Raw genomic sequence first — 27,382 nt, forward strand, 5'->3', positions numbered from 1 at the left:
CCAGCCTCCCCTCCTCTCTCCCCTCCCCCTCCCCAGCCAGCCTCCCCTCTCCCCTCCCCTCCTCTCTCCCCTCCTCTCTCCCCAGCCTCGCCTCCCCTCTCCCCCTCCCCTCCTCTCTCCCCAGCCTCCTCTCTCCCCAGCCTCCCCTCCCCTCCCCTGCCCTCCCCTCTCCCCTCCCCTCTCCCCAGCCTCCCCTCCCCTCCCCTCTCCCCTCCCCTCCTCTCTCCCCAGCCTCCCCTCCCCTCCCCTGCCCCTCCCCTGCCCTTCCCTCTCCTCTCCCCTCTCCCCAGCCTCCCCTCTGCCCTGAAGGTGATGGCTGGCCGAGGGGGCTGCCTCTGCCACTTGAACGAGGACAATGCGCGGTTCGCCCTCTTGGCTCTGCTGATCGCCCTGTACCTGGTGTGCGGGGCTGCCGTCTTCTCGGCCATCGAGCAGCCCAAGGAGAGGGAATCCCAGCGCCAGTGGCAACAGAGGAAGGAGAACTTCACCCGGCGTCACAACATTAGCTGGGCCGAGCTCGGGAACTTTCTGCGGGACTACGAGCGAGCCAATGTGGCCGGGGTTAGGGTGGACGAGACCAGACCCCGCTGGGATTTTACTGGCTCATTCTACTTCGTCGGCACTGTCGTTTCGACCATAGGTAAGGAGGCGTTTGTCAAAGATATTTTATCCCTAATGAATAATATTCCTGTATTAATAATGGTGCAAAAAAATCAACCTTGCAAATTGTGAAAAGGTTGGTGACAAACAGAAAGTTTAGAATGGACATCCTTGAGTTTCGCCATCTCCCCGAGCCCTGCTCACTGCTTCCGTAACCCTGGCTCAATGCATCGTGCTCCCTCTGCCCTCTTGAGTTAGCAGGCTGTGGGTTCTGGTCCCACTGCAGAGACGTGAGCACATAGTCCAGGCTGGCCCTCCCAGTGCAGTACTGAGGGAGCGCTGCACTGTCGAGAGTGTCATCTTTCCTACAGGATATTAAACCCAAGCCCCTTGCATGTGGTCCTAAAAAAATCCCATGATATTCTTTCAAACAGCAACAGGGGAGAGGCCAATAATTTTTCCCTCCAACTGCATTACTGCTGTTGGTGGGAACTTGCTGTGCACAAATTGGCTGCCCTGTTTTCTACCTCACAAAAATTACTGGGGTTCCAAGAACGACTTTGTTGGCTAAAAATAGATTAGATATTAAATAAAGTAAACAAACTCAAAGATAATAAACACACAGATTGCATTTGCACATTTTAAGAACGTTTCAGAAGATAAGAAACAGGAGCAGGAGTTGACCATATGGCTTATTGAGCCTGCTCCTTCAATACAATCATGGCTGATCTTGGACTTCAAATCCACTTTCCCGCCTGCTCCCCATATCCCTTAATTCCCCGAGAGACCAAAAATCTGCCTATCCCAGCCTTAAATGTATTCAGCAATGAAGCATCCACAATCCTCTGGGGTGGAAAATTCCAAAGATTCACCACCTTTTGAACAAAGTAATTTCTCTTTATCTCTGTCCTAAATGATCGGCCCCTTATCTTCAGACTGTGCCCCCGTGTTTTAGATTCCCTGGCCAGGGGAAAAAATCTCTGTTTACCCTGCCAAGCCCCTTCAGAATTTTGGATGTTTCAGTAAGATAACCTCTCCTTTTTTCAATCTCCAGGCAGTATAGGCTCAATTGACTTACCCTCTTATTTTAAAAGAATTTGAGAAAAGACAGCAGAAGCACTATTACACGTAGTTAACAATTTGTTAGAAAAAGGTGTATTACCAAAAGGACTTTTGGATAACCAACATTATACTTACATATAAGGAAGGAGACAACATATCTATAGAACCATAGACCAATTAGCTTAACATTGGTAGGAAAGATGGAAGAAAATAGAAAAATATCAAGAAACCAAAAATGTCAGAATGAATTTCAAGAGGGAAAGTCTTGCTTAACTAATTCCATTGAATTCATTGAGGAGGTTGATAGGGAGGGTAGACAAGGGTAATGCAATAGATGTAATTTATTTAGATTTTAAAAAGGCCTTTGATAAGTTACCACATAATGGATTACTGAATAACACCAGGGCATTCTGAGACAGAGGATAATTACCAGAATGGGTAGCTAGATGACTGCAAGACAGAAAGCAGAGAGTAGAGCTGAAGGAGACCAATTCACAGTGCCAAAAGTGGGACCCCAAAAGAATCAGTGCCTGGGCCACCATTGTTCACAATTTACATTAATAATATAGGTTTTGGAATCAAAAGCACAATTTCTAAAATTGCAAACGACACCAAATGGAAGAGGCAAGGTGGGGATAGTCAATAATGAGGAACACATGACAAGAACACATTAATAAAATTGCAGAATGGGCACAGAATTGTCAAAAGTAGGGATGCAGGTTAATATGGTCATAAAAACGGTAAGCCAAGCAAAAGAGTTTATTTGTAGAGGAATAAAATTGAAAGTAGAGCAGTTATGTTAAACTTTTATCAAACCTTGGTTAGACCACAATTGGAGAACTGTGAACAATTCTGGTTGCCATATTATAACAGAGATACAGAGGTCCTAGTGAGGGTATGAAAAAAGACTTAAAGGATAATACCAGAACTGTGAAGTTATATGTATCAGGAAAACAAGGACAGACTGGGTCTCTTTTTCTCTTGAAAGGAGAAGGCTATGGGAAAACCTAACAGAGATCTTGATGTGCTTTGATAGAATGGATGCAGAGAGATTGTTTCCACTTTGGCAAAGAGCTAAACTAGGGGCCATCAATATAAGATAGTCCAGCAAATCAAATAGAGAATTCAGAAGAAACTTCTTTACCCAGAGAATGGTAAAGTAGCCACTCTCACAGGCAGTAGTTGAGGTTAATAGCACAGATACCTTCAGGGGTTTTTTAAGCATACGAGGGAGATGTGAATATAGGGTTGTGCTGATAGAGTTAGATGAGCAAGGATGGGAGGAGGTTTGAGTGGAGCATCACCTGGTTGGGCCGAATAGCCTGTTTCTGTGCTATATGTTCAATGTAATTCCATGTAAATGCTTTGGGACATCCTGAGGTTGTGAAAAACTCTGGATAAATATAAGTCTTTATTTCTCTTTACACAGCTTTCTATGGACAAGAGTCAAGCACACAGGCCACAATATATTAATCAGCTATGGTGTAACCTGCAGTACCATTTTAAGGCCAGAAGTTATAATTCAGGGATATCTAAACTATGGGGATGTAATACATACGGCTGAGTGAGTGAAATTATAAGGTCAGATTGCCTAAATTTGGCTGGTATTCCCACGAGTATAAAAGATTTAATCTGTGATCTTACCAAGGTATCAAAAGTGGCAAAAGTCTTCAATTAAAAGAAGCTATTTACTCTGATGCTGGGAGTTGAGAATAAGGGGGCACATTCTTAAAATTAGGATTAGGCCATTTCAAAGGGAAATTAGGAAGCATTTTTCAAATAAAAGAACCCTCTCCCCTCTAAAGCTGGGGGTTAATTGGAGCTATCAAGACTGAGATCAATGGATTTTTGTTAATCAAGGAGATCAAGGGTTATGGAATTAAGCAAATGGGGTTAAAGGATAGGTCAACCATAGCCTAAATGAATGATGGTGGGACTGAGGGGCTGAATGGCCTAATTATGTTCCTATGTCACCCCTCTCAACAATCACCTACTCCCCCAAATTTATATCTTATAGAGAATTTTCCTGTTGTTCACCATTCCTGTTGTTTTATTGTTTCCCGGGATGTGAGCGTTGCTGAAAAAGCCAGCATTTATTGCCCATCCCTGACTGCCCTTGAGAAGATGGGGGTGAGCTGCCTTCTTAAATCACTGTGGTCCATGTGGTGTAGGTATACCCACAGTGCTGTTAGGAAGAGAGTTGCAGAATTTGGGCCCAGCGACAGTGAAGGAACGGCGATATATTTCCAAGTCAGGATGGTGAGTGACTTGGAGGGGAACCTCCAGGTGATGGTGTTCCTATCTATCTGCTGCCCTTTGTCTTTCTAGATGGTAGAGGTCGAAAGTTTAGAAGGTGCTGTTGAAGAAGTCTTGGTGAGCTTCTGCAGTGCATCTTGTAGAGGGTACACACTGCTGCTACTGTTCGTCAGTGGTGGAGGGAGTGAATGTTTAAGGTGGTGGATAAGGTGTTGATCAATTTTATAATATTTCAGTACAGCATAGTAGTTTATGATATTTTGAAATCCTGGGCTGTTTGGTTGTAATTTGTCACAAATGAAGATTACAACCAACTGTTATTTCATAATGAATCACAAGAGTGCATTTCATTTCCTACCGTATGCTTCAATGAGATAAAGATAAAAGACCTGCATTTATATAGCGCTTTTCATGACCACTGGATGTTTTAAAGCATTTTACAGCTAACAAAGCACCTTTTAAAGTGTATTCACAGTTGTAATGTAGAAAACATGGCAGCCAATATGCGCACAGCAAGCTCCCATGTGGTAATGACCAGATAATCAGCTTTTTTGTGATGTTGATTCAGGAGCAAATATTAACCAGGTCACTGGGGATAACTCTCCTGCTCTTCTTCAAAATAGTGGCATGGGATCTTTGACATTTGCCCAAGCAGGCATCAGCTTTTAAACATCACATCCAAAAGGCAGGGCTGTACTGAGGAATTGCTGGTGCAGACACGATGGGCCGAATGGCCTCCTTCTACAAAGTAGCAATTCTATGAATTGCTGCACAGCTGGCGTACTCCCTCCATGCTGCATTGGAGTGTCAGCCTTCATTTTTGTGCTCAAGCCCTAAAGGGGGACTTGAACCCAGAACCTTGTGATTCAGAGGCAAGTATGGTATCAACTGAGCCCAGGCTAACATACATGACCTCCTATAGATTGTGTGTGATGAAATTAAATGGAGCGTACACGACTTCCCAGCTTATTTCAGGAGAGGAAAACAGGTTGTTATTAATTAAATTGTTTTGAAAAGTGCAAGCGTTTCAATTTAAAGTAATTAAATGGTAATTCAGAAATAACTGAGAAAGTTTCTCTTATTTAGCAAAGGGTGCTTGAATTTTGAATGAAGCCGGAACATCTTTTTACAGTAATTCCCTTTTTAAAAGGAAATTGAATGGTTTCACAAGCTAGACACAGATGAGGATACTGTGTCCATAGGAGCATAGGTAGGAACATAGGAACTGCATCCCCTCGAGCTAGTATTACAATTCTATGTATACTATACCTGATCTGTATACTAGCTCCATTCACCTGCCTTCGCTCCATATCCCTCAATAATTTATCAGTCTGAGTTAAAGCTATTAATGGAGTTAGCATCAACTGCTGTTTGTGAAAAAGAACTACACACTTCTACAACCCTTTACTTTTTTTTTTATTCATTCAATGTGGGTTTCACTGGCCACACCAGCATTTATTGCCCATCCCTAGTTGCCCTTGAGAAGGTGGTGATGAGCCACCTTCTTGAACCACTGCAATCCATGTGGTTCCAGGCATTACTGTGGGTCTGGAGTCACATGTAGGCTAGGCCAGACAGCAAATTTCCTTCCCTAAAAAAGTGCTTAGTGAACCAGATGTTTTTTTACAACAATTGACAAAGGTTTCATGGTCATCATTGGACTTTCAATTCCAGATCTTTTATTGAATTCAATTTCCACCATCTGCTATGGTGGGATTCAAACCTGGGTCCCCAAAGCATTAACCTGGTTCTCCAGATTACTAGTCCAGTGACAATACCACTATGCCACTACCTCCCTCTAAAGAAGCATTTCCTGACTCTTCTCCTGAATGGCCTGGCTGTTCCTTTATCACGCGTTGTTACAGAAGAGAAACAGGCCATTCTGCCCATCAAGATTGTGCTGGTGCCTTTCTCCACACAAGTAACTAGTGTATTAGGTTCATGTGGAACATAGTAAAAACATAAGCACAGGACCTATTGGCTGTTGCTGTGCTGTAAAGACTATATTATTCCATTCTTCTGCATGTACTCCACTGTTTGATAGGCATTGTTTTCCACAAACCATGAATGAATAAAAGAAAAACTACCAAACTCACTTTTAAAACAAATCTATGGAGCCTAATTCACCTGGGACATTGTGTGGAGTTTTGGTCCAAGGAGGGATATTCTGCCTTAGCGGCAGTTGAACAGTGGTTCACTAGATAAGATGTCCTATGTGGAGAGGTTGAGTAGACTCGGCCTATATTCCCTGGAGCTCAGAAGGGTGGGATGTGATCTTATTGAAACATAAAATTCTTAAGGGACTTGACAGGGAAGATGCTGGGAGGATGGTTCCCTTGGCTAGACCACAGGAGCATGATCTCAGAATAAGGAGCTGGCCATTTAGGACTGAGATCAGGAGAAATTTCTTTACTGAAAGCTTTATGAACCCTTGGAATTCTTAACCCCAGACAGCTGTGGATGCTTCAGTCGTTGATTATTTTCAGGGCAGAGATCAATAGATTTTTGGATTCTAAGGGAATCAAAGAATATGGGGATATTGCGGGAAGGTGAGACTGAGTTAGGAAATCAGCCATGACCTTACTGAATAGTGCAGCAGGCTCCAAGGGCCGAACAGTCTTCTCCAGCTCCTGTTTCTCATGTTCTGAGGTGGAGAACTCCACACTGTAACCAGGTTGTGTCAAGAGTTTTTCTGACTTCCCCTTTAATTACTTTTGTCTCTTCTCCTTGCTGTTTCAGCAACCAGTGGAATAATATTATTTATCTCGTCACTAGCCTTTGTCGTCCTGACAACCTCTGCCAGGTTTCCTGTTAAACTTTCACAGCTCTCCTGATAAAAAGCCTTAAATTCTCAAGTGTCGCTTCACAATTGTAACCTTTAATCCTGGTACCATTTTAGTGAATTTACACTGCATCTTTTCTCATTGTTTTTATAACCTTACCATAATACGGTGCCTAAAATTCTTATGTTGCAGCCTACCAGCCTGATAACTTCCACATTATTTATTGGCTTTTGAACTCGCTGGCTATAGATAAAAACCCAAGGTTACTGTTTACCTTTTTAATATTCTTATCTACACGGTCAGCTTTTGATAACTGTTCAATCTGTGGACCCTCTACTTCCTTACTCCATTTAAATAAAAGAAGGACTTACATTTATATAGCGCTTTTCATGACCATCAAAGCACTTTGCAGCCAGTCATGTACTCCTTGAAGTGTGGTCACCGTGGTAATGTAGAAAATGCAGCAGCCAATTTGCGCACAGTAAGCTCCCACAAACAGCAATGTGATAATGTCCAGATAATCTGTTTTTGTGAAGTTGAGAGATAATTATTGGCCAGGACACCGGGGAGAACTCCCCTGCTCCTCTTTGAGAAAGTGCTGTGGGTTCTTTTACTTCACCTGACCAGTTTGACATCTCATCTGAAAGGGTGCACATCCAGCAGTGCAGCACTCCCTCAGTGTCAGTCTTGATTTTCATAACAACAACAACAACTTGCCTGTATATATAATATACAGCATCTTTCATGTTATAAAAACATCCCAGGCCTCTACACAGAAACATTATCAGACAATATCTGACACTAAGCCCACATAAGGCATAACACTCATAAAAGACGCAGGTTTTAAGTTTTTAAAATTTTGCGCTCTATGGACTATTTTTCGTCATTTCACATTTTGTGACATTAAACTTCGTCTGGCACCTATTTTGAAACATTGCTATCATATTCATGTGCTCTTTCAGCCTTTCACAACCCCCCTTAATAGTTTGAATTAGACCGCAAGTTCATATCATTTGGTTTGTGTGGAAGATGAACTGCATTGAAAGTGTTTGAAGTGATTTTACACAGCACCCTCCCAGTCAGCAGGGTCTGGGTTAGATTTAGCTGCAATGCGAGGTTTGTATGCACCACTCAGTTTTGATGTAGGACAAAGCAGCCTGTTTGATTAGTACCCCAACCACCACCTTCAACATCCACTCCCTCCACCACCGCCACCAGTAGCAGCAGTGTGTACCATCTACAAGATGCATTGCAGGAATTCTCCAAGGCTCCTTCAAGAGTACCTTCCAAATCTGCGATCTACTACTTAGAAGGACAAGGTCAACAGGTACATGGAAACGCCCATGCTTTTTTTAATTCTTTCACGGGACATGGATGTTGGCCAGCATTTTTGTTGCCCATCCCTATTGCCCTTGAGAAGGTGGTGGTGAGCCGCTTTCTTGAACTGCTGCAGTACACCCACAGTGCTGTTAGGGAGGGAGTTCCAAGATTTTGACCCAGCAACAATGAAGGAACGATGATATATTTCTAAGTCAAGATGGTGTGTGACTTGGAGGAGAACTTGCAGGTGGAGGTGTTCCCATGTACTTGTTGCCCTTGTCCTTCTAAGTAGTAGATCGCAGATTTGGAAGGTGCTGTCAAAAGAGCCTTGGTGAATTCCTGTAGTGCATCTTGTAGGTGGTACACACTGCTGCCACTGTGCGTCGGTGGTGGAGGGAGTAGATGTAGAAGGTGGTGGACGGGGTGCTAATCAAACAGGCTGCTTTGTCCTACATCAAACTTTCCCTAATGTAAAGAAGCCAATCTCTGAAGAGGCAGAGGAGCTTGTAAAGTTTCACATACATATTGTTTATCCATTTCATTCGTTGCTGAGTTTCAAATCCAGATGGAGTGGAAGTCCATCAGTGGAAAGTCCATTTAGTGAGAGGGAGGAACTGAAAGGAATCAGTATTAGTAGGGAAATGGTGTTGGGGAAATTGATGGGATTGAAGGCCAATAAATCCCCAGGGCCTGATAATCTACATCCCAGAGAACTTAAGGAAAAGGCCCTAGAAATAGTGGATGCATTGGTGGTCATCTTCCGAGATTCTATAGACTCTGGAACCGTTCCTACAGATTGGAGGGTAGCTAATGTAACCCCACTATTTAAAAAGGGAGGTAAAGAGAAAACAGGGAATTATAGACCAGTCAGCTTGATGTCAATAGTGGAGAAAATTCTAGAGTCCGTTATAGATTTAATAGCTGAGCACTTGGAAAACAGAATCGGACAGAGTCAGCATGGATTTATGAAAGGGAAATCATGCTTTGCAAATATACTGGAATTTTTCAAGGATGTAACCAGTAGAGTTGATGAGGGGGACCCAGTGGATGTGGTTTATAAAATTAAAGTGCATTGGATTGGGGGTAGTGTATTGAGATGGATAGAAAACTGGTTGGCAGACAGGAAACAAAGAATAGGAATAAACGGGTCTTTTTCCAAACGGCAGGCAGTGACTAGTGGGGTACCGCAGGGGTCGGTGCTGGGACCCCAGCTATTCACAATATATATTAGTGATTTAAATGAGGGAACTAAATGTATTATCTCCAAATTTGCAGATAACACAAAGCTGGGTGGGAGGGTGAGCTGTGAGGAGGATGCAGAGATGCTTCAGTGTGATTTGGACAAGCTGAATGAGTGGGCAAATGCATGACAGGTGCAGTATAATGTAGATAAATGTGAGTTTATCCATTTTGGTAGCAAAAACAGGAAGGCAGATTATTATCTGAATGGCTATAAATTGAGAGAGGGGAATGTGCAATAAGACCTGGGTGTCCTTGTACACCACTCACTGAAGGTAAGCATGCAGGTGCAGCAGGCAGTAAAGAAGGCAAGTGGTATGTTGGCCTTCATAGCGAGAGGATTTGAGTACAGGAGCAGGGATGTCTTGCTGCAATTGTACAGGGCCTTGGTGAGACCACACCTGGAGTATTGTGTGCAGCTTTGGTCTCCTTATCTGAGGAAGGATGTTCTTGCTATAGAGGGAGTGCAGCAAAGGTTTACCCAACTGATTCCTGGGTTAGCGAGACTGACATATGAGGAGAGATTGAGTTGGTTAGGATTATATTCACTGGAGTTCAGAAAAATTAGGGGGGAATCTCGTTGAAACCTATAAAATTCTAACAGGACTAGACAGGGTAGGTGCAGGAGGGATGTTCCCGATGGTGGGAGAGTCCAGAACCAGGGGTCACAGTCTGAGGATAGACCGGGGTAGACCATTTAGGACTGAGATGAGGAGAAATTTCTTCACCCAGAGAGTAGTGAGCCTATGGAATTTGCTACCACAGAAAGTAGTTGATGCCAAAACTTTGTATATTTTCAAGAAAGTGTTAGCTATAGCTCTTGGGGCAAAAGGGATCAAAGGATATGGGGAGAAAGCAGGAGCAGGCTATTGAGTTGGATGATCAGCCATGATCATAATGAATGGTGGAGCAGGCTTGACAGGCTGAATGTCCTACTCCTGCTCTTAGTTTCTATGTTTTGATGTAAACAAGACTAACGGGAACATAGAAACCGGAGGAAGCCATTTAGCCCCTTGAGCCATTCAGTGAGATCATGACTTCTCTTCACAGTTGCCTATGTCCCATATACATTAAAACATATACATTGTCCCATATACATTAAGACCTTTGGTTAACAAAAATCTATCAATCTCAGTTTTAAAACGAACATTTGACCTAGCATCAATTGCATCAAGAAGCGTTTCCTAATTTCACTCCTGATTGGCCTTGCTCTAGTTTTTAGACTGTATCCCCTAGTCCTCGGATCCCTAACCAGCTGAAATAGCTTTTCTCTATCTACCCTATCTGTTCCCCTAATATCTTAAATAGTTGGTAGTACAGAACTTGAATATTGCTGAAAAGAGAGACATGTTGCTGCACCTTTTCATCTTGCACTCATCAGGACAAATGCAAGAATGCCAAATTTCAAACGATCACAACAATTTATCCTACAGGAGAAAAGGGTGCTGATCGATTGGCAAGTTGACTCTTGGCCAAGGCGAAAGCAACAGAGAACCAAAGGCTTCCCGAGCTCCCTGGATAATTCAAAAAAGGGGCACAAATATTTGGAATACTTTGATCAAATCATCCCTTAACCTTCTTACATTTAAATAATACACATTCACAACCTCAGGATATCTCAAAGCGCTTTACAGGCAATAAAAAACATTTGAAATGTACTCACTGTTGAAATGTAGGAAACGCGATAGCTAATTTGTGCACAGCGCATTCCCACAAACAGCAGTATGATAAAGACCAGATAATCTGTTGTGGTGATGTTGATTGAGTGATAAATATTTGCCAGGCACTGGAGAAAACTCCCCTGCATTTCTTTGAAATAGCGCCTCAAGATCTTCCTGGTCCACCTGAGAGAGTAGATGGGGCCTCATTTTAACGTCTCATTCGCAGGACAACACCTCCAACAGTGTGCCACTCCCTCAGTACCGCACTGAGAGTGTCAGCCTGAATGACCTGCTTCAGTCTCCAGTAGAACCTTCTAACTCAGAGGCGAGATTGATAACCACTGAGCTGCAGATGAGACCACTAATAGAAAATAACCAGGTGGAGATGACAGCAGGGTGGTAATGTCACTGGATGAGTAATCTAGCAGGCCCAGACTAATGCTTTGGGGACATGAGTTCAAATCCCACCATACCAGCTGGCAGAATTTGAATTCAATTAATAAATCTGGAATATAAAACTAGTCTTAGTAATGGTGACCATGAAGCTATCATCAGTTGTTGTGAAAACCATTTGGAAGGAAATCTGCCATCCTAACTACATGTGACTCCAGACCCACAGTTGCCCTCTGTGATGGTTCAAGGGCAATTAGGGATGGGCAACAAATGTTGGCCTTGCTAGTGAAAGAAAAGAGAGAGAAGGTGGTTATAAATAAATAAAGGATGCTATCACACTCCTACTTCTCCTCCACCTGAGCCAATGCTGGTTTGAATCCTGCATTGGTCACTTGCTTTCTGATATGATTCATTGAACAGGCAGAGTACAGAAAGTATGCAAAGTCTCTTTGTGATATTTAGATGATTTGTAATATTAGCTGATTTCAATGTGCGATTGGAAATGTGGTGCCAAAAATAGCCACTGAGACGTGCCATCAGTTATCGTTTGCTTCCGTTAAGTGCAATTGCCAATCTATGTGCATGGTTACCTACTCCAAGCATGGATGAGCCTTTTGTTGATATATTACATAGAATTTACAGCACAGTAACAGGCCATTCAGCTCAGTATGTCTATATTGCCATTTATGCTCCACACAAGCTTCCTCCCATCTTCAAAACAAAAACAGAATTACCTGGAAAAACTCAGCAGGTCTGGCAGCATCGGCAGAGAAGAAAAGAGTTGACGTTTCGAGTCCTCATGACCCTTCAACAGAACTAGGTGGATCCAAGGAAGGCTTGAAATATAAGTTGGTTTAAGGTGTGTGTGTTGTGGGGGGGGGGGTGGTTGGGTTGGGGGAGAGAAGTGGAGGGGGTTGGTGTGGTTGTAGGGACAAACAAGCAGTGATAGGAGCAGATCATCAAAAGATGTAACAGACAACAGAACAAAAGAACACATAGGTGTTGAAGTTGGTGATATTATCTAAACGAATGTGCTAATTAAGAATGGATGGTAGGGCACTCAAGGTATAGCTCTAGTGGGGGTGGGGGGAGCATAAAAGATTTAAAAATATTTATTGAATTCAACAACTTTAGGTCCTGAACTCCCTCCTCTATCCCTACCCCCTTTCTGTTTCTTCCCCCTTCCTTTTGTTTTTTCCAATAAATAATATAGATTTTTCTTTTCGCACCTATTTCCATTATTTTTAAATATTTTATGCTCCCCCCACCTCCACTACAGCTATACCTTGAGTGCCCTACCATCCATTCTTAATTAGCACATTCGTTTAGATATATATCACCAACTTCAACACCTATGTGTTCTTTTGTTCTGTTGTCTGTGAGATCTTTTGATGATCTGCTTCTATCACTGCTTGCTTGTCCCTACAACCACACTCCCCCTCCACTTCTCTCCCCCCACCCAACCCCCTCCCCCCCACACACACCTTAAACCAGCTTATATTTCACCCCTTCCTTGGATTCACCTAGTTCTGTTGAAGGGTCATGAGGACTTGAAACGTCAACTCTTCTTCTCCACCGATGCTGCCAGACCTGCTGAGTTTTTCCAGGTAATTCTGTTTTTGTTTTGGATTTCCAGCATTCGCAGTTTTTTGTCTTTATCCTCCCATCTTCAGCTCATCGTTCACATATTGTCAACTAAAAATTTAAAAGGAGCAACTTGGAATTTTTTGGCATTTTCTATCTTCTTCCTGGTGCTGGTTCTTCATGCGTTTATATGTTTCCAAATTCCTGGATATTCTCCAGCACCTTAAAAAATAAAGACAGTGGCATTGTTCATGTCAGCGTTGTAAGATATAACATCAGCTATACAAAATTGCTTCCCTCGGATGACTTTTATTACTTCGAAGGAACACTCTGATGAACTCAAGCTAGCTTCGAATTGGTCCAATACTAATCAGGATAAAATAGACTGGAATGCAAAATGTTCTTTAAGATGGAAGTTTATTCATATTTCAGCCCAGGTAGTGACCTACATTGGCTCAAAGGTCAAGCAACATCGTGATTTTAAAATTTTCATCTTGTTTTTAAATCCCTCTATAACCTTGTCTCTCCCTATCTCTGCGATCTCCTTCAGTCCCACAGTCCTCCGAGATATCTGCAATCCTCTCATTCCAGCCTCTTGTGCATCCCCAATTATAATTGCCTCTACCATTGGTGGCCATGCCATCAGTTACCTGGGCCCCAAACTCTGGAATTCCCTCTCTAAAACTCTCTGCCTCTCTAACTCACGTTTCACCTCTTTGACCGAGCTTTGGATCATCCGTCCTAATACCTCCCTTTGTGGCTCGGCATCAAATTTTGTTTGATAATCACTCCTGTGAAGCACCTTGAAGCGTTTTCCATTAAGGTTGCTATATAAATGCAAATTGTAGTAATCAAATATTAGAAACAGCAGTTGTTAGGGGCCTACAACTGATTCCAGTTTTTCATGCAAAGGATAGTTGAAATCTGGAATTCTCTTCTCCAAAAGGCTGTGGATGCTAAGTCCATTGGAGTTTCCAAGACTGAGAACAATAGATTTCTGATAGGTGAGGGTAATGGAACAAAGTCAGGGAAATGGAGTTGAAGTTAGCCATGACCTAGTTGATTAACAGAGCAGGCTTGAGGGTCTGAAAGGCCTTACCCTGTTCTTAATGTCCCTATTCCTATCCAGTGTGTTACAATGAGATGGGGAAAACAATCAGCCTGGTTTCCACCTACTGATCACCATGCAAATCCTCAAGAACGCACAAAAGTCATTTGACTGATCAAGCTTCCTCTTTTCACAGAACGTGCACACAATATAGCCATTGACCCCAAACCTCTGTGTAAATACTCCTTGGCCTCGAATTAAATCAAGGGAAAAACCATCCAATCCTATATCTCTCTACCATCTAACACCTGGCCTTCAGTCCTCCACAGATAATTCGTCTTCAACCTGTAGCCCCCAACGTCCCCCAACAACATAGCAACCCTCATGTTCCCCTCGACTCTGATCCTTTTTCTTTTCCTGTTTTTCGCTTGTTGGGTAACTTATTGACGGAACTCTCCTCAGAGCGGCTTACTACACCGTTGCTGGGAGATGAGTGAACGGATAGATTCCCTCCAAATTTGGCTGAGGATTTCTGCTTCGATTTGATCTGTTTCCCTCTCAGGCCAGTTTCAAAAAATGAAACAGCTATCAATCTGTCCGTCCTTTGGAGTTATCCATTGTCCCTTGGGGGGGGTAGGGGGTCAGGACTGTTTGTGATTCAATTTTGACATTGCATCTCACTCCCGATGACACAGCTCCTTCGACAGAAAGTAGACAATACCAGACAGACAAAACAAAACAAAATTACCTCGGCTCTACTTGTTCTTCCAATCATTGTCTTAATGTAAGACGAGGCAGGAGCAAATGTGGACAGGACCATCAATTTTCCATGTTTTTTTTTTTACTCGGGGTTACAATTGAAAGGTCATGGTTCCACTGATGTATTGTATCACCAAAATCCCTGGTAAGAGGGTGCTGTATTATTGAGTGTTGATTAAACTGGTTCTCTGATGATTCCTTTGTGTTTTGTCATCTGCTTTGTAATTAAATTAGCTCTTTAATCAGAGTGATTAGCTCTGATGTGTAATTTTTCATGTGGTGTGCTGTATTCATTCACAATTCAGAAAAACCTTCTCTCCGTTTAATTGCATTCCCACATTACTGCCCATCGCCTAATCTAAAGTGCCATTGTCATGCCAATGATTAGGGATCTGTATTCAATATTAATTATGCAGTCCAGGAATTTTTTTTCTCAATTTCAGGCATGGTTTGTCTGGATTATCTCAAACCTTTGATAGGGTCCAGCAATTAATTCCCAATCGCCAATTGTTATTCAGGTTCATGTCAAATTGTCCTGTGTTTCTCCTTCCGTTCACTGTGGCATTCCCTGAAACACTTTCCTCCCCTTGCACTTTCTTCCTTCTCTTTATCCATCACCTTTTCCACTCACCATCCATCCCTACCCTATTTGTTGATGATTACATTCTACGTTATGTCTTATAAGCAAAAGTTGAGCAAGTTGGGCCTATACTCATTGGAGTTTAGAAGAATGAGAGGTGATCTTATTGAAACATGTAAGATTCTGAGGGGCTTGACAGGGTCAACGCTGAGAGGAAATTTCCCCTCATGGGGGAAACTAGAACCAGGCGAAGTGGTTTCAAAATAAGGGGTCTCCCACTTAAAAGTGAGATGAGGAGGATATTCTTCTCTCAGAGGGTCGTTAGTGTTTGGAACTCCCTCCCCCAGCGAGCAATGGAGACTGGGTCATTGAATATATTCAAGGCTGAGTTAGACAGATTTTTGATTGACAAGGGAGTCAAAGTTTATGGGGGGGGGAGGGGTGCGCAGGCAGGAAAGTGAGGTTAAGGCCACAATCAGATCAGCCGTGATCTTATTGAATGGCAGAGCAGGCTCGAAGGGCCGAATGGCCTACTCCTGCTCCTATTCTTATGTTCTTACAGTCATCAACCTTGATTGATTTGACCTTCATGGCATGAAACTCTGTCCTCTGACAGTGCACAGACTCTCAATATGTTGGCTGATTTCCTCCATTGCTTTGGCAATCAAAGACCTGGAACTCCCGCATTTTCCCCAGCTACCTCCCTTCCCCCAAATTAACTGCTAATTCTTTTATGAAACCCAACTCTATCAATACTTGAATTCTCCTCCCAGATGTGGCCGGTTGTTCCTCTCCCTCATATTCCTGCAGCAGAGGAATAGTCTGGTGTCTGATGGTTGAGCCTCGAGCCTCAGCCCAGTCACATAGGCCAGAATCATCCCAGATTTGCAATCAGTACGATAAAAGGCAAGAGAAAGGCTGTAATGGCAGGTTTTCATGCTGTATCGTCCGCTTCCCGCCTCATTAACTATGCAGCCACAGGACACACGCTGTCTCGCTGGTGGGTGGCTTCTGAATCGCCCACCATGCCATTAGCTCATCGTTTCCTCTCTCCGGGTGCCATATCTAAACTGTAGCTGCGTACACAGTTCTCAATGCCTGCAGCCCAGGACTGCTCCAGTGAAGACATGGTCCTGAAAACCAAGAAGAATTCAGTGACCCGCCACTGGAATGCCTTTCAGACACCCACTGTGATGTCCTCCACCCCCGCTCTGGCCATAGGAGGTCCAGCAATCTCACCACTCCAGCATATCCCCCTCTCTACCATTACCACCAAGCTAAGGGATCAGCCCTGGTTCAATGAAGAGTGCAGGAGGGCATGCCAGGAGCAGCACCAGGCATACCTAAAAATGAGGTATCAACCTGGTGAAGCTATAACACAAGACTACTTGCATGCCAAACAGCAGAAGCAGCAAAGGATAGACAGAGCTAAGTGATCCCACAACCAACGAACCAGATCTAAGCTCTGCAGTCCTGCCACATCCAGTCATGAATGGTGGTGGACAATGGAACAACTACCTGGAGGAGGAGGCTCCACAAATATCCCCATCTTCAGTGATGGAGGAGCCCAGCACATCAGTGCAAAAGATAAGGCTGAAGCATTTGCTACAATCTTCAGCCAGAAATGCCGAGTGGATGATCCATCTCAGCCTCCTCCAGAGGTCCCCAGCATCACAGATGCCAGTCTGCAGCCAATTCGATTCACTCCAGTGATATCAAGAAACGGCTGAAGGCACTGGATAGTGCAAAGACTGTGGGCCCTGACAATATTCCGGCAATAGTACTGAAGACTTGTGCTCCAGAACTTGCCATGCCCCTAGCCAAGCTGTTCCAGTACAGGTATAACACTGGCATCTACCCAGCTATGTGGAAAATTGTCCAAGTATGTCCTGTACACAAAAAGCAGGACAAATCCAACTCGGCCAATTACCACCCCATCAGTCTACTCTCGATCATCAGTAAAGTAATGGAAGGGGTCATCAATAGTGCTATCAAGTGGCACTTACTCAGCAATAACCTGCTCACTGATGCTTAGTTTGGGATCCACCAGGGCCACTCGGCTCCTGACCTCATAACAGCCTTGGTTCAAACATGGACAGGAGAGCTGAACTCCCGAGGTGAGGTTAAAATGACTGCCCTTAACATCAAGGCAGCATTTGACCAAGTGTGGCATCAAGGAGCCCTAGTAAAACTGGAGTCAATGGGAATCAGGGAATCTCTCCACTGGTTGGAGTCATACCTAGCACAAAGGAAGATAGTTGTGGTTGTTGGAGATCAATCATCTCAGCCCCAGAACATCACTGTAGGAGGTCCTCAGGGTAGTTTCTTAGGCCCAAGCATCTTCAGCTGCTTCATCAATGACCTTCCTTCCATCATAAGGTCAGAAGTGGGGATGTTCGCTGACGATTGCACAATGTTCAGCACCATTTGCGACTCCTCAGATACTGAAGCAGTCCATGTCCAAATGCAGCAAGACCTGGACAATATCCAGGCTTGAGCTGACAAGTGGCAAGTAACACCCTCACCACACAAGTGCCAGGCAACGACCATCTCCAACAAGAGAGAATCCAACCATCGCCCCTTGATGTTCAATGGCATTACCATCACTGAATCCCCCACTATCAACATCCCGGGGGTTACCATTAATTAGAAACTGAACTGGACTAGCCACATAAATACTGTGGCTACAGGAGCAGGTCAGAGGCTGGGAATTTTGCGACGAGTAACTCACCTCCTGACTCCCCAAAGCCTGTTCACCATCTACAAGGCACAAATCAGGAGTGTGATGGAATACTCTCCACTTGCCTGGATGAGTGCAGCTCCTACAACTCTCAAGAAGCTTGATACCATCCAGGACAAAGCTTGATTGGCACCACATCTACAAACATTCATTCCCTCTACCACCGAGACACACTGCAGCAGTGTGTACCATCTACAAGATGCACTGCAGCAACTCACCAAGGCTCCTTAGACAGCACCTTCCAAACCCGTGACCTCTAACATCTAGACGGACAAGGGCAGCAGACACATGGGAACACCATCACCTGGAAGTTCCCCTCCAAGACAGTCACCATCCTGACTTGGAAATATATCGGCCATTCCTTCACTGTCGCTGGGTCAAAATCCTGGAACTCCCTTCCTAACAGCACTGTGGGTGTACCTACACCACATGGACTGCAGCGGCTCAAGAAGGCAGCTCACCACCAGAAGACTTGTGCTCCAGAACTTGCCGCACCCCTAGCCAAGCTGTTCCAGTACAGGTACAACACTAGCATCTATCCAGCTATGTAGAAAATTGCCCAAGTATGTCCTGTACACAAAAAGCAGGACAAATCCAACTCGGTCATTAACCACCCCATCAGTCTACTCTCGATCATCAGTAAAGTAATGGAAGGGGTCATCAACAGTGCTATCAAGTGGCACTTACTCAGCAATAACCTGCTCACTGATGAGCAAGGGCAGTTAGGGATGGGCAATAAATGCCAACAACACCCACACCCCATAAATGAACATAAAAAAAACAACCTGGAGCTCCCTGTCTGCTGCCTTCCCATTGGGAAACTCTGGGGCCAATGAAGGTTGCTGTCCTAAAGGCAAAATACTGCGGATGCTAGAAATCTGAAATAAAAACAGAAAATGCTGGAAAAACTCAGCAGGTCATAGAGTCATAGGGGTCTACAGCATGGAAAAAGGCCCTTCGGCCCATCGAGTCTGCGCCAGTCAAACGAGTACCTAACTGTTCTAATCCCGTTTTCCAGTACTAGGCCCATAGCCTTGTACGCCATGGTATTGCAAGTGCACATCCAAATACTTCTTAAATGTTATGAGGGTTTCTGCCTCTACCACCCTTTCAGGCAGTGAGTTCCAGATTCCCACCACCCTCTGAGTGAAAAAATTCTTCCTCACATCCCCTCTAAACCTCCTGCTCCTTACCTTAAATCTATGCCCCCTGGTTATTGATCCATCCACCAAGGGGAAAAGCTCCTTCCTGTCTACCCTATCTGTGCCCCCATAATTTTATACACCTCAATCATGTCCGCCCTCAATCTCCTCTGCTCCAGGGAAAAGAACCCCAGTCTATCCAATCTCTCCTCATAACAAAAACTCTCCAGCCCAGGCAACATCCTGGTAAATCTCTTCTGCACTCTCTCTAGTGCAGTCACATCCTTCCTATAATGCAGATTCCAGAACTGCACGCAACACTCTATCTGACAGAATCTGTGGAGCGAGAAACAGAGTTAACGTTTCGAGTCTGTATGACCCTCCTTCAGGATTGCTGTCACCGTTTCTCAGGACAGCGTTCTCCCTCTTGATCTGCCCGGCTGACTATAACACGGGGAAACTCTTCACCCAGAAACCTAACCTTGATTTCTGAAGGAATACTCTGCAATTCCCTCCCTAAACCACTTTGCCTCCTTTAAGACCCTCTTTAAAATCTACTTCAAGATTTCAGCCAGCAGCCTAACAATCCTTAAATGCCTCGTGTCGAGTTTTAATTGATAACACTCCTGTGAAACACTTTTATTACATTTTAAGGTCCTATGTCAATACAAGCTTTTGTTGTTGTTGAATATAGTGGAAAAAACACTGCAGAAAAATATATCATAAATGCTTTGAAGCACTGTAAAGATGCCTCTTTATACTATCAGATGAGTTCATTTGTGTACAGGATGTGGATTGTGAGTTGACCCATTATCTTGTAGGAAATATGCGAGTGGCAATGAGAAATTTTGCAGTAATTTGCAAATTGTCAAGGGACAAGACTTGAGGACATTTCAGAGCTAGACTCCTGAATGGATATGATTCCACACCCATCGTGGGGAATCTTTTTGCTAACTAGGAATGATAAACATTTATCTGGCTGTATTTCCGGATCAAAATGTGCTTTAATGGGATGTGTGTTTAAGGATGCAGTTTGACTGGCGCGCAGGTTAAGCATTTTAATGGGACCACCCTGCATGGTGGCAGTTAACTGCTCCCTTAATCCAATTATCGCCAAACATTATTATGCAATTAATCAAAGAGTGCTTTATCCAGCTGCCCTGTCATTTGGTGCTCATCTCCTCCACCCCATCGATCCTTCAACTTTTCCCATCCTTTCCTCGAAATATCGAGATGTGCTTTTAGAAAATCATAGACATTTGCAGCATAGAAGGAGGCCATTCTGCCCATCATTTTTATTTCTTCATTCTTTCATCGCTTGAGGGTGTCGCTGGCAACGCCAGCATTTGTTGTCCATCCCTAATGTCTTTAGGCCATTTCAGAGGGCAGTTAAGAGATAACCACATTGCTGTGGATCTGGATCATGTAGACCAGACCATGTACGAATGGCAGATTTCCTTCCCTAAAAGACATTATTCAGCCAGGGGTATTAAGGCCTTCCTACCCACCCTATCTAGACCCTCATAATTTTATACACTAGGGTTACGATCTAACCATGGTACTCATCCTGCAGTTACTACCCCCCTACACCCCATCCAAGTGACCTGGCTGACTATGTCCATCATGTGCAGCTGGCTAGCAGGAACATCTACCGCCTTCAACATTCACTCCCTCCACCATCGATGCACAGTGACAGCAGTGTGTACCAGCTAGAAGATGCAACTCACCAAGGCTCCTTCAACAGCACGTTCCAAACCCTCGACCTCTACCACCTAGTAGGACAAGGGCAGCAAATGCATGGGAACACCAACTTCTGCAAGTTCCCCTCCAAGTCACTCACCATCCCTGACTTGGAAATATATCGCCGTTCCTTCACTGTCGCTGGGTCAATATCCTGGAACTCCCTCCCTAACAGCACTGTGGGTGTACCTACACCACATGGACTGCAGCGGCTCAAGAAGGCAGCTCACCACCACCTTCTCAAGGGCAACTGGGGAACGGGCAATAAATGCTGGCCCAGCCAGCAACACCCACATTCTATGAAAGAATAAATTATACCCTGAACGATGTTTCCCATCCTCTCACTGCATCCCCACCCTGAGGAGCTGAGTCTCATTGTAAAGCAAAACATGCTACCTAACTGAGAAGGGAAGGACAGGGGAGGCCATTGAACCCCTTGAGCCTGTTCCATCGTTCAATTAGATCTTCACTGATCTGTATCTTAACTCAATTTACCGTCTTGGTGTTGTAACCCTTAATACGCTTTGCCTAACAAAAATCTACTAACCTCAGTTTTGACATTTTCAGCTGAACCCCAGCCTTAACTGCTTTTTGAGGAAGAGAGATCCCGATTTCTCCTCACCTTTGTGTGAAGGAGTGTTTCTTGGCCAAGGTCTCACTTTTAAGATTATCCCCCTTATCCTGGACTGCCCCCGCCAGAGGAAATGCTTTCCCCCTATCTACCCTGTTTAATCTCTGAAATCAGCTAACTGAGACTGGAGGTCACATCTGGCATCAACATCTGGTTATTGCACGGGAATAATGAAGCCGATACAAAGGTTTATTCTCATGGCCACCTCATCTCCACTGACTCTTTCAACTGGCCATTCAAGAGACTTGGGAGGTCCAGGTTCGTAGGTTGTTACAAGGACATGAGCAGGTCCAGAAAATAATCAAAAAAGCCCATGGAATGAGGGCCGAAATGTCGAAAAGACGAGGGCCTGAATTTCACCCTCCTCTGCCGACAGGTTTTTGGGTGGGTGGAGCGTGAAATTGAAGGAATGGGGTTCCAGCTTCCTGCCCGCCCCGACCTCGTGGTGATTTCACACTGGGGCAGCAAGACCTCGGACCAGCCACCGCCCTTGCTCCAATTGGGGCTTTTTGGGCTCCCTTATGTCCAGTGGCTGTTGGATCTTCCATCCCCACCCTCCCCACCGGAATCTCTCCCCAAACCCCCAACGCCCACTGTCCACCCCCACACCCCCCCTCCCCCGCCCCTCCCTTCCGCACTGGGACCGCCAAAATTCACCTTGCTGGCAAGCCCCAGGACTGTGTTCCCTGCCGACTCTTCAGATGGCGGGAATTGAAACCCTACCATCCATAAGCATTCAGGCCTAGGATACAAGAGGGCCAAAGTCATGAAACAGCTGTACAAAGCCTTGGTTAGACTAACCTGGAGTTAATGTGAGCAGTCCTAGTGACCACACCTTAGGAAGGCCTTGGAAGGGGTGCAAAATAGATTTGGCAGAATATTACCTGGACTTCAAGGGTTAAGTAACAAGCTTGGATCCCATGGAATTTAGATTAAGAGGCAATTTGATCAAAGTTTTCATAATATTAAGGGGAACTGATAAGGTAGGTCGGGGAGAAAGTATTTCTGCTGGTTGGGGAGTCTAGGACTATGGGGCAAAGTCTAAAATCTAAAGCCAGCCCTTTCAGGAGTGAAATTAGGAACATTGTGCCTCCTGCCAATGCAAGATGGCCCCCTTTACCTCCTATCTGCGCCTGTGCACTTGTCTACACATGGGCAGAAAACCAGTGACGTCATTGGCTAGATGCGTGGGCAGCAAACACATACCGACTGAAAAGAACAGTAGATAAGAAAACCACACATTTCCGTGACTTTGTTAACAAAACTGCATGTTACAGATTGTGTAGGAGCAAAGTGTTGATTGTATTTGACCTTATGTTAAAAAAAAACAGACCCATGCAGGGAACAGCAACATGTTTCAGGCATCAATGAGTGAGCTGCAAGGGTTTGTATAAAATATGCCGTAGAGAAAGTTAAAGCTAAAGGAAGTTGTAAGGCAAAAATGGGTATTTGTATTTTGTTCTGCATAAAATTGCGCCTTTCTGGTTCCAAAATCCACTCTCTAGGATTGTTAATTTAAATTTGTTCTTCAGTTTCAGCTCCCTTTAGGGTTGCTGCAAGTTTGGATTTTGCTTAAAAAAAACGATAATCTAAATGGAGAGCATGAGTACCACACTGAGGCTGGGGGAACGAGCAAAGCTCTGACCTCTGTTACTCACAATGAGGTCATGGAGTGAGGCGGTACAATGGCGCTCGCCCTTGGCAGCCAATCAGGAAACACTTTGACACACAAAGGGTGGTGGAAGTTTGGAAATCTCTTCTGCAAACGGCAATTGATGCAGGTCAGCTGTGACCTGACTTGAGGGGTTCCTGATCCTGTATTTCCTAACTTCACCGCTGGTTCCTATAGGTTAAATGTTTCACTTATCAAAAAGCAGAAAACTACAGATGTCGGAAATCTGAACTAAAAACAGAAAATGCTGGAGGCCTGACAGCACTTTTCTCTCTCTTCCCCCCTCTATCCCCTCTCTTTCTTCCTTGCTATTTCTCTCTATTCCTTCTCACACTCCTCCTTTATGGCCTCCTCTCTCTAACACCCCACCCCCAACCCCATCCCTCTCTCTTCACTTCAATAACAATAACAACTTGCTAGCTCTGATGAAAGTTCATCGACCTGAGACGTTAACTGTTTCTCTCTCCACAGATGCTGCCAGTCCTGCTGAGTATTTGCAGAATTTTCTGTCTTTATTTATTTTGCTTGATCCCTTTGTGAATCATGTTTGAATTCCCTGCTCCAGTCAAGGTGGCTTTTATATAAGTGTAAGCTGTTGATTACTGAGCAGCTGTGCAGAATTTCACACTGCTCCCATTCTCTTCCAGTCTGACAAATGTCCTTGACCTTTCTCCAGAAGCCCACACTTTGGTTGATGTTCTGACCTCCTAGCATTAATTAAGCTGCACGCTCCACACTTGTGTATTGCATCAGCAGTTTCTTAGCTGCAGGTTGATGGAAAGTAGCAGCTCAGTGGTTTGACTCACAAACATGCTAAAATGAGACATCAGCCTGTCTCCTACAGCTTTCGAGCATCTTGTGTTCTGCACTGTGTGCACTGTGACTGCAGTCCAGATGGAAGCCACATCTTGACAATTTATTGTACATCCACCAACCTGTGAAACATGCTTTTCATACTTTTAATAAACATGCATTGTTTCTTCTCTCTGCCTTCCACCTCACCATTCCCTTACTTTCCACCTCTCTATTTCTCTCTAGTCCTTCTCACACTCCTCCTTTCTATCCTCCTCTCCCTCCCCCCTCTCTCCCTCTTCTCTTCAATAACAACAACGATCTATATTTCTATAGCATCTTTAACAAAAGAAGCATCCCAGGGCATTTCACAGGAGGATTATAAAACAAATTATGACACTGAGCCATGTAAGCAGATTTTAGATCAGGTGACCAAAAGCTTAGTCAAAGAGATAGGTTTTAAGGAGTGTTGTAAAGATATAGGGTCTAGGCAACTGATGGCAGGGCCACCAATGTTGGAGCTATTAAAATTGGGGGGGCACAGATATCATGGAGCGTTGTAGGGCTGGAGGAGATTACAGAAAAAGGGAGGCACGAGGTCATGGAGGGATTTGAAAACTAGGATGAGAATTTTAAAGTTAGGAAATTGCTTGACTGGGTGCACCTCCCTCTCTCCTGCACCTCCCTCTTTCACCCTAATCTCGTCCTCTCCTCTTATATCTTATATCTGTTTCTTTAGTGCTTTCTTTCTATCCTCCCTCATTCCCACACTCTCCATGTGCTGCTCACCAAATTTGACTGAAATTAGCAGAGCTATAGCTCCTGGCTAATCAATTCACTATAACAAACTCGGGCTGGGCAGCCTGCAGTATAGCTGGAGCTGTGAGCTCAGTGGAATGGATTTGGTAGGCAAAGTGCAAACAAGTGCAGTGTTTTTAACTATTAAACGGAACCAAAATTTACAACTGCCACAAATGAGAAAAGCCGTTAAAATATAGCAAAAAAAAGCCCACTTGCAAACTAGGAGATGTAGACAGTTTGGAAGAACATGGTGCAACTGGGCTGTGACAGCCTTTAGCAAAACTCCACAATGCAAAAATATAATTCAGGTTTAATTTGTATGAGGCATGGTGATGTTACCTATAAGAGCGGGTCAGAGGCTGGGAATTCTGCGATGAGTAACTCACCTCCTGACTCCCCAAAGCATGTCCACCATCTACAAGTCAGGAGTGTGGTGGAATACTCCCCACTTGCCTGGATGAGTGCAGCTCCCACAACACTCAAGAAGCTCGACAACGTCCAGGACAAAGTAGTCCACTTGATTGGCACCACATCCACAAACAATCACTCCCTCCATCACCAACACACAGTGGCAGCAGGTGCACCATCTACAAGATACACTGCAGCAACTCACCAAAGCTCCTTGGACAGCACCTTCCAAACCCACGACCTCTACCACCTAGAAGGACAAGGGCAGCAGATAGATGGGAACACCACCACCTGGAAGTTCCTCTCCAAGTCACTCACCATCCTGACTTGGAAATATAAAAATGGAAATGAATGAAAAAAAGAACAAATAAATGATTCACAGCGATGTGTTGGGGATTCTATTAGGGTAGTTCTATCTTCTCATTAACACAAATTCATTTGTAGGATCTTCCCAGTTTGCACAAATAGTAAATTCCATCTCTCAAGTATTTCTTCAATGGACCCAGTCTGTCCCTGTCTTGCTGCCTCCCTTGCCATAGACACAGTTTCTAAACTCCTCTATTTCTCTTTTTTGGTGGGAGAGGGCTTTTTGTATTTATTCTTTTTGATGGGATGTGGGTGTCGCTGGCAAGGCCAGCATTTGTTGCCCATCCCTAATTGCCCTTGAAGTGAGTGATTTGCTAGGCCATCTCAGAGGGCAGTTAAGAATCAACTACATTGCTGTGGGTCTGGAGTCACATGTAGGCCAGACCAGGTAAGGACAGCAGATTTCCTTCCCTAAAGGACATTAGTCAAGCAGAAGGGTTTTTATAACAATCGATGATAGTTTCGTGGTCACCATTGCAGAGATTAGCTTTCAATTCCTGCTATTTTTTAATTAATTTAAATTCTACCAGCTGCTATGGTGGGATTTGAACCCATGTCCCCCAAACATTAGCTGGTCCAGTGACAAGCTTTGCATTAACATAGCGCCTTTCATGACCTCAGGACGTTCCAAAAGCACTTTACAGCCAATGATATATTTTTGAAGTGTAGCCACTGTTGTAATGTATGAAATGCGGCAGCCAATTTTTGCACAGCAAGCTCCCACAATCAGCAACGTGACAATGACAAGGTAATCTGTTCCTCGTGATGTTGGATGAGGGGCAAAAATTGGTCAGGACAGTGGGGAGAACTTGCACCTTTGAATCAGACTGTTGTGGGTTGAACCCATGTCCTTCTTCCTCCAAAACTGAACACATAATATAGGCTCACGCTCCAGTGCAGTAATGAGGGAGTGCTACATTGCTGGAGGTGCTAACTTTCATATCAGGTGTTAAACCAAGGCCCCATCAGCCCTTTCAGGTGGGTGCAAACGATCTTACGACACTTTTTAAACAACAGGGATGTTGAATTGGAGGTGGTATATACTTGCTTTGGAGGCAGTACAGCGAAGGTTCACTGGACTGGATCCTGGGAAGAGAGGCTGAGTAAATTGGGCCTATGCTGCCTGGAGTATAGAAGGATGAGAGGTGATCTCATTGAAATGGATAAGGTTCTGAAGGTGCTTGACAGGGTAGGTGCTGAGAGGCTGTTTCCACTGGCTGGAAACCCACCACTCAGGAATCTCAGAATAAGGGCTTGATTATTGACTGGGATGAGAAGAAATTGTTTTCATTCATTTCTCCAGAGGTCCAGGCCAATGCTCTGAGGGCCTGGGTTCAAATCCCACCACAGCAGCTGGTGGAGTTTGAATTCAATTAATAAATCTGGAATTGAGAGCTAGTCTTAGTAATGGCCACCATGAAACTATCAATGATCGTTGTAAAAATCCATCTGGTTCATAGAAACATAGGAACAGGAGAAGGCCATTCAGCCCGTCGAGCATGCTCCTCCATTCAATATGATCATGGCTGATCGAACACTTCAATGCCTTTTACCCACACTATCCCCATAAATAGGAATTACTGGTGTCTCTTTGGAATTCTCTACTCCAGGGGGTTATGGATTCTTTATCATTGAGTATATTTAAGGCTGTTATGGAAATATTTTTTTTAGTTTCTCAGGTAATCCAGGAAATGGTGGGGGGGGGGGGGGTTGGTGGGGTGGGGGGTGCGGGTGGAGGAACGGCTGGGAAAGTGGAGTTTCCACTTGAAGTGAGGCAGATCAGCCATGACCTTACTGAATGGCAG

The 27,382-nt window shown here is 44.3% G+C and overlaps 1 protein-coding gene across 1 annotated transcript in view; it reads left to right on the top strand.

The window, feature by feature from the left end:
- The first annotated feature begins 312 nt into the window (after positions 1-312).
- kcnk13a (potassium channel, subfamily K, member 13a) overlaps positions 313-27,382 on the top strand; it is a 39,637-nt gene continuing 12,567 nt past the window's right edge. Inside the window, exon 1 of the mRNA XM_041214965.1 lies at positions 313-640. Coding sequence (XP_041070899.1) covers positions 313-640 — 328 coding nt within the window. The remainder of the gene's footprint in view (positions 641-27,382) is intronic.

Source organism: Carcharodon carcharias, chromosome 20 (genome assembly GCF_017639515.1).
Source record: "Carcharodon carcharias isolate sCarCar2 chromosome 20, sCarCar2.pri, whole genome shotgun sequence".
Lineage (NCBI taxonomy): Eukaryota > Metazoa > Chordata > Chondrichthyes > Lamniformes > Lamnidae > Carcharodon > Carcharodon carcharias.